Source organism: Panulirus ornatus, chromosome 72 (genome assembly GCF_036320965.1).
Source record: "Panulirus ornatus isolate Po-2019 chromosome 72, ASM3632096v1, whole genome shotgun sequence".
Taxonomy (NCBI): domain Eukaryota; kingdom Metazoa; phylum Arthropoda; class Malacostraca; order Decapoda; family Palinuridae; genus Panulirus; species Panulirus ornatus.
The window spans coordinates 8,405,056-8,412,555 of record NC_092295.1 but is presented as its reverse complement, the minus strand read 5'-3'; the positions used below and the strand labels follow the sequence as shown (position 1 = coordinate 8,412,555).

The 7,500-nt window shown below is 39.9% G+C and overlaps 1 protein-coding gene across 1 annotated transcript in view; it reads left to right on the top strand.

Moving 5' to 3' along the window:
• The first annotated feature begins 1,621 nt into the window (after positions 1-1,621).
• The window catches only part of LOC139748146 (sonic hedgehog protein-like), a 318,619-nt gene continuing 312,740 nt past the window's right edge, over positions 1,622-7,500 (top strand). Inside the window, exon 1 of the mRNA XM_071660835.1 lies at positions 1,622-1,929. Coding sequence (XP_071516936.1) covers positions 1,909-1,929 — 21 coding nt within the window. The 5' untranslated portion in view covers positions 1,622-1,908. The remainder of the gene's footprint in view (positions 1,930-7,500) is intronic.

The following is a 7,500-nucleotide window of genomic DNA, read 5'->3' as shown; positions in this document are numbered from 1 at the left end:
CTCTCTCTCTCTCTCTCTCTCTCTCTCTCTCTCAAATACATCATGTACGCCATTGCCAAATACTGAGTATTACGTACTATGACCAGAACCGGCTGTTCTAGGTAAGGTGCCGGCTGTTCTAGTTAAGGTGCCGGCTGTTCTAGTTAAGGTGCCGGCTGTTCTAGGTAAGGTGCCGGCTGTTCTAGGTAAGGTGCCGGCTGTTCTAGGTAAGATGCCGGCTGTTCTAGTTAAGGTGCCGGCTGTTCTAGGTAAGGTGCCGGCTGTTCTAGGTAAGATGCCGGCTGTTCTAGTTAAGGTGCCGGCTGTTCTAGGTAAGATGCCGGCTGTTCTAGGTAAGATGCCGGCTGTTCTAGTTAAGGTGCCGGCTGTTCTAGGTAAGATGCCGGCTGTCCCAGGTAAAGTGCCGGCTGTTCTAGGTAAGATGCCGGCTGTTCTAGTCAAGGTGCCGGCTGTTCTAGTTAAGGTGCCGGCTGTTCTAGTCAAGGTGCCGGCTGTTCTAGTTAAGGTGCCGGCTGTTCTAGTTAAGGTGCCGGCTGTTCTAGTTAAGGTGCCGGCTGTTCTAGTTAAGGTGCCGGCTGTTCTAGTTAAGGTACCGGCTGTTCTAGGTAAAGTGCCCGCTGTTCTAGGTAAAATGCCAGCTTACGCAAAAATTATTATTATTATTATTATCATTATTATTATTATTATTATTATTATTATTATTATTATCATTATTACTATTATTATTATTATTATTATTATTATTATTATTATTATTATTATTATCATTATCATTATTATTATTATCATCATCATTATTATTATTATTATTATTATTATCATTATCATTATTATTATTATTATTATTGTTATTATTATTATCATTATCACTATCATTATTATTATCATTATTATTATTATCATTATTATTATTATTATTATTATTATTATTATTATCATTATTATTATTATCATTATCATTATTATTATTATTATTATTATTATTATTATTATTATTATCATTATTATTATTATCATTATCATTATTATTATTATTATTATTATTATCATTATTATTATTATCATTATCATTATTATTATTATTATTATTATTATTATTATTATTATCATTATTATTATTATCATTATCATTATTATTATTATTATTATTATTATTATTATTATCAGTATTGAAGCTGTCGGGGGAACTCGTCTTTTAGTGTGTAGGGTCTAGTTGCAGACGACGCACTCTGGCCCCAACGCGTCTTTAACTGCCGCTGTCTCGCTAAAGCAGGACACGGCGAACATATGAATAGAAATAGAAATATTATCATTATTATTAGGATTATTATCAGTCATATGATTATCATTATCAGTAGCGGTATTGTGTTTTGTAGTTCATTTTAGCAATGTTTTGATATTTACTTAAGTATTCCAGACAATTTCACGAAAGGAAAGTTTTCTCTAACTATTCTCGGTACGTTTTCTTTTTCTAATTATAAGTTCAACGGTAAGATGGCGCTGGTGGTGGCAGCTTTTCTAACACCTCTACAGAGACAATGGCAATCTGGGATAGTTACGCTTCCTAAGTATAACCTCGTAAGTCCATCTTCAACTCGGTTCAGTCCACCCAGATCACTGGCGAGGTACGGATGTAGCCAGTGCGTCTGTGTTTACATAATTGCGTTTAATCCCGTTTTTTTCGGTCGCGTTTCGTTGTGAGAACTCTTTACATCACCAGTGAATATATGAACAGTGGCTGATAGCCATAATATATCTGTTTCGAGGCGTCCAGACGCTCAAATAGTGTAAATATTCAGTTGTTGATTCCGTGAGGTTCGTAAGCGTTCGTCACAAGCGACAGTAGGGTATGGAGGCCCCGAGCAGGACCCGACCATCCATCCAAACAACGAAGCCATACCGTGAGGGATGTCGGGCGACCTTGAAGGGGTAAGTTATTTATTGTAGGAATTCTAGACGTGTTCGAGGCCTGCCGTGAATCCCTAAACGAGACCTCGAGACCTATTGGACATAAGTAGGCAGGCTAGGGTGTTTCCCCATTATATACCCATGATTTTCCCCATTATTTCCCCATTATATGCTCAATTTTTGAGAAATTTTGTAATGTTTTAATACTTTTAATGTTTTTGATATACTTTAATGTAATGTCTGTAATGCTGTACTACGACCATTTTGTTTATATGTTCATGTAATTTTGATATTGTAATATTTGTAATGTTTTCAATATGAAGTTATGCCTATTGTAGATTTATACAGATGTACATTTCTACGTAAATATGTTACGAAATGAACGTTTTCACCTCGTGATTCCGTATAGAAACATACATTGATCATATTCTTGTTTCTTGAAAGAATAATTCGAGACACGGTTATGAGGAACATAGGAAAAATAATGGTAATCTTACCAAAGTTGGAATGTATTTCATCGAGAAATATCATTAATAACTGTGATGCGTTACCATGAACCGGCCGATTACTGTTGTGTTTTGTAATAAGGTAGTTAGAGAAGAGGAAGAAGTGGTGGGACAGGGGAAGGGAGAGTTTGAAATGGAAGAAAAGATTGAAATGCGTACAGTGTGTTTCAGTCTTTTTGACGCATGTTGAGGATTACCTGGAAGCGTGGTTTTCGGTTCCTATATAAAACATACCTCGGCAGACTGGAGATGTATATGTATTCCTGCTGTATCTAAAGATCATTCACTATATACACTGATGAATGGAGGCTGACTTGAGTATTCGAGGGAACCAGGGGTGTTCCATGTTTGTACTATTGTCCAGATCACCAATTTGTCTCTGCACGCCTCTGCTTTACATTTTCGGCCTCTTCTTTCAGTTAGTTAAGGAATGGTTCATTTTTTTTAATTCGTTCTTACCGTTCTACGATGTTTTCAATGTCGGAGCAGTTTTCATGTGCGACGAATCGTGGAGACGTATTCTGTATTTTCTTTAACTTCCACATGCGTGATGTTCTTGCGAGAAACGATCTTGTAAGTGAATAAGTGAGGACTTGTATCATCATAGTGTCATTATTGGTTCCATGGAAGGTGGCAGAGTCTATACAGACAACTCAAAACCTCTTCGTGTGCAGATATCTTGATGATATTATGACCTGGTGTTATCATACACCTTGATGCTTGTGTGTGTGAGTTAGGCTTCTGCTGCTCAACATGGACGCTATCTCGTTCCCGTCTTGTGGCTACGTTGTCAGGTTTTCATGCTTCGTGGTGCGACTATAGTAAATTTGTTTCTGTCTTCCAGTCCTTTTCGAATTTGTTTATTTGCCTCTGACTATAAGAAACGAGTAAGATGTGGGAGTGAGTTGTTCGAGAGTACAAGTTGAGTGGCGTCACGCGTTGGCACAGATGTCCATCCTCAAAGCCCCGACCGTGTATGATGATGGAGCTAGGATAGCTTCCCTGAGGGAGTGTGTGTTGCAGAGCCGACGATGTGTTTGGCTACGCGTTGGTTTAAACTTAGCTTTACCTCACCTCAAGCATGGCTTAACTGTGGTAATTGAAGGCTATTTGTCCACACGTTGACAAAGGCTTTGCTTATATCTCTTATTAGAACTGCAGAGGAAGTAAGTCCTTGTCGTTTGGAGATAACGATCTGCTTTTTTTTTTTTTCTGTGCCTTAATCGCGATTTTTGTGGTGATGCTTGTTTGGGGTTGTAGAGTTTATTGTTTTCAAGATGTCCTCTTAACTAGAACGCTTTCCTTAGATTTCGAACTGGCTTATGCTAGGGCATATATATATATATATATATATATATATATATATATATATATATATATATATATATATATATTCCTATGAGTCCACGAGGAAAATGAAACACTATAAGTTCCCAAGTGCACTTTCGTGTAATAATCACATCATCAGGAGAGACACAAGAGAGAAATATAAGTCAGTAGATATACATCGAAGAGACGAAGCTAGAAAGCCATTTGGTAAACATGCGATTGTCCAAGACATACAACGAGCGTTGGAACGCTCGTCGTCCAATCGCATGTTTACCAAATGGCGTCCTAGCTTCGTCTCTTCGATGTATATCTACTGACTTATATTTCTCTCTTGTGTCTCTCCTGATGATGTGATTATTACACGAAAGTGCACTTGGGAACTTATCGTGTTTCATTTTCCCCGTGCATTCATATATATATATATATATATATATATATATATATATATATATATATATATAGATAGCATGTCTAAAATAGCCTACATTAGGGCCTCAGTTGGCCGTACCGTCTCACCCAACACGAGCACTGTGAGGCCCCGATACCCTGAGCTAGTGAGTCTTCCGGCCCGGACTAAGACGACCCGAGACCCCGAGACCGCCTGCTTCAGCCCGCCCAGTTGGAGTAGCCTAGCTAGCTGCCTGCTGCCTGGCTGGGCGGGCGGCCAGTGTGAGCTACGATGTCGAGTGTGTTCCATCTATGGTGTTGGCTGTTCTAAGATTTGTTCTCCTTGTTCTAAACACTGTACAGGTTGTTCTAGTGAGGTTGGCGACTGTTCTAGATGTATTGACGGTTGTTCTACATATGGTGGCCGTTGTTATACTTACGTTGCCGGCTGTTCTGGGTACAATACCGGTGCTGTTATTTACGGTTCTGGTTGTTTTTTGTACGATCCCGGTTGTTCTAGGTGCAGAACCGGGTGTTTTAAGAACAGTGCCGGCAGCTTGAGGTACATAACCGGCTGTTCTAGGTAAGCTGCCGGCTGTTCTAGGTACGAAACCTGCTGTTTTGGCCATAGAACTTCTCTGTAAACAATAACTTTTTCCACAGACAAAATCGCTATTGTCATTATTATCATTATTGTAATTGTTTTATTGTAAGTATTGTTATTATTATTATTATTATTATTATTGTTATTATTATTATTATTATATTATTATTTTTTCTTTCTTTCTTTTAAACTATTCGCCATTTCCCGCGTTAGCGAGGTAGCGTTAAGAACAGAGGACTGGGCCTTTTTTGGAATATCCTCACCTGGCCCCCTTCTCTGTTCCTTCTTTTGGAAAATTAAAAAAAAAACGAGAGGGGAGGATTTCCAGCCCCCCGCTCCCTCCCCTTTTAGTCGCCTTCTACGACACGCAGGGAATACGTGGGAAGTATTCTTAATCCCCTATCCCCAGGCATATTATTATTGTTATTATTATTATTATTATTATTATTATTATTATTATTATTATCATTATTATTATTATTATCATTATTATTACTATTATTAGTAGTTTTATTTAGTGACGAACTACACAGTGAGGGGATGTCTCCATTTGTCTCATAAGCAGCGCCCCCCCCCCCCCCCCCACCCCATACAAAGAGGCCGTAACTATGCATTTGTGGGAGACGCGGCCTACTGACCCACACACCCTACAGACCAATATATAACTCACCCTTCCTGTGGCAGTGTGTGCTCGAGGCTTGTGATGGCATAAAGCGGTGTACCGCATGCTTAAATCTCTCGCTTTACAAAGACACACACATGGTTTAGGGAGTTCGCAAATTGCATGTTTGTGTACAAGACAGTCATAGGGAAGTGGGTTGGGGTACCTTGCTCCTTGCCAACCTCTGGTGTTGTATGTAAGGAGCTTCACCTGTACAGATGGACCAACACAGGAGGTTGAGGCAGCCACGTATTTCTGTTGTCTCACATGAAAATTGGACCGTTCAGTCAACAAGTTGAGCGCATACAACGCTCAATGAAGACTGATGGTTACGACCAGTCAAATGGACGGTGGAGAAGGCCGTAGCGCCATGAGAAAGTGTTTGCACCCGTCATGCGCTGCGTTGCACTCATTTCTCATCTTTGGTTAGCAGTTTGAGCAGCAAACATTGAGATGTTGACAATGTTGTTTCCACCACGACACCTACATTAGCAAATTGCTGCTAACATTCTTCACCATCAGCTGAACAGTCGGTTTGGCGTCCGAGGTCAACACACACACACACACACACACACACACACACACACACACACACACACATTGCTGAAGGCAATTTATATGATAACGGGATGGAGAGAATTGGTCGATATCGCCAGGACATAAAGGGTCCACCAGTTCTGGTGACCCTCGATCTGGAGTTACCTAGCCAGTCATCAGGCTAAGAAACTTAGAAACGAGATGGAATTCAGTAGGGTACTCACCAGACGGGATGGACCGAAGGAAGAGAGGGAGATGAGCAAAGATTACAGCCAGAAGGCAAAGAATGGGATGCACCCAAACAGGCAAGAGGACGGAACGGCCTTGCCGCTACCGCGAACAGGCCAGGAAAGTTAATTGATAGACACGTCAGACTGAAAGTAATGTTGGCAAGTGCAGACTGGCTATGAGCAGACGATATTAAGACAGAACTGAAGGAACATATTACGGAAAATGCTCCTGATATTGTTGGAGATGTGGAAACAAAAGTTAAAAGGAGTGGAAGAATTGGCCCTCATGACACGAGACAGCCTTAACGTTTAGGAAGAGCAGGTAGCTGGCTCATTTAACCACCTCGCTTGGACCTTTGGGTCTGTGTGGTCTATGTATCTATGAAACTTAGTCTATAACTAATTTGATGAGTATCTGCATACCAGAAGTACATAGTGGTGTTCATCAACTATAATCTCTCAAAGAACTTCACTGAACCAAAACAAATAAACAGTGACAGTAAAGATGGAACTAACATAATGGTGCATGATGACGTCAAACATGCGTTTCTTAGAGACAGTAAATTGCTGATGATGATTGATCTCGATCATAGACACATAGACTGGGGGAATTTGGATCCTCAGAGGATGTCGAGTTTTGGATACTTGAACTCTTGATGTGTATACAGGAAGGTTTCCTATACCAACATGTCACTTCGCACTGTAAGACTAGTGAGTACTTACGCACTTATCATTACTAGATCTTATCATCGCACATATTAGCAATGACATTGAGAATATCATATATAATACACCACCTGCAAGAAGTGATCATGTAATGCTGGACTTTGATTGTGTGGTGAAGGAGGGCACAACAAGACCTGCAGTTGAGTACGACTGAAAGACGAAATATAATCTTGGAAATCATACAGAACTCAACTGTTTCTCTGGTAACATAAACTGGAAAATGAAACTCATTAGCCAGGAATAAGAGCATTATGGCGAAAGGTATTTGCAATACTTCTAAAATAGAGGAGTAGGGGCAAGGGTCTATTTGGACTTAGATACGGAGGTAAGATAAAAAACGACGGCTCGATCAAAGACGTCAAATAGTGAAGGATCTTCGCGGTATGCAATTGCGAAGTTACATGTGGCACCCCATCCAGCTAGCCAGCATGTATTAGATGTAAGAAAAACAAACAGTAAAGCGACTTTCGAAGGATAAGAATGTCGGAGTATAGAAACTTTGAAAGGAATGATTTGGACAAGGCGAGAAATAACTCGAAACATGTCCATATAAATTCATTAGGAGGAAACTCTCAGTTAAAATTAGGCAATCAGGCTGAGGGATGCAGAGTT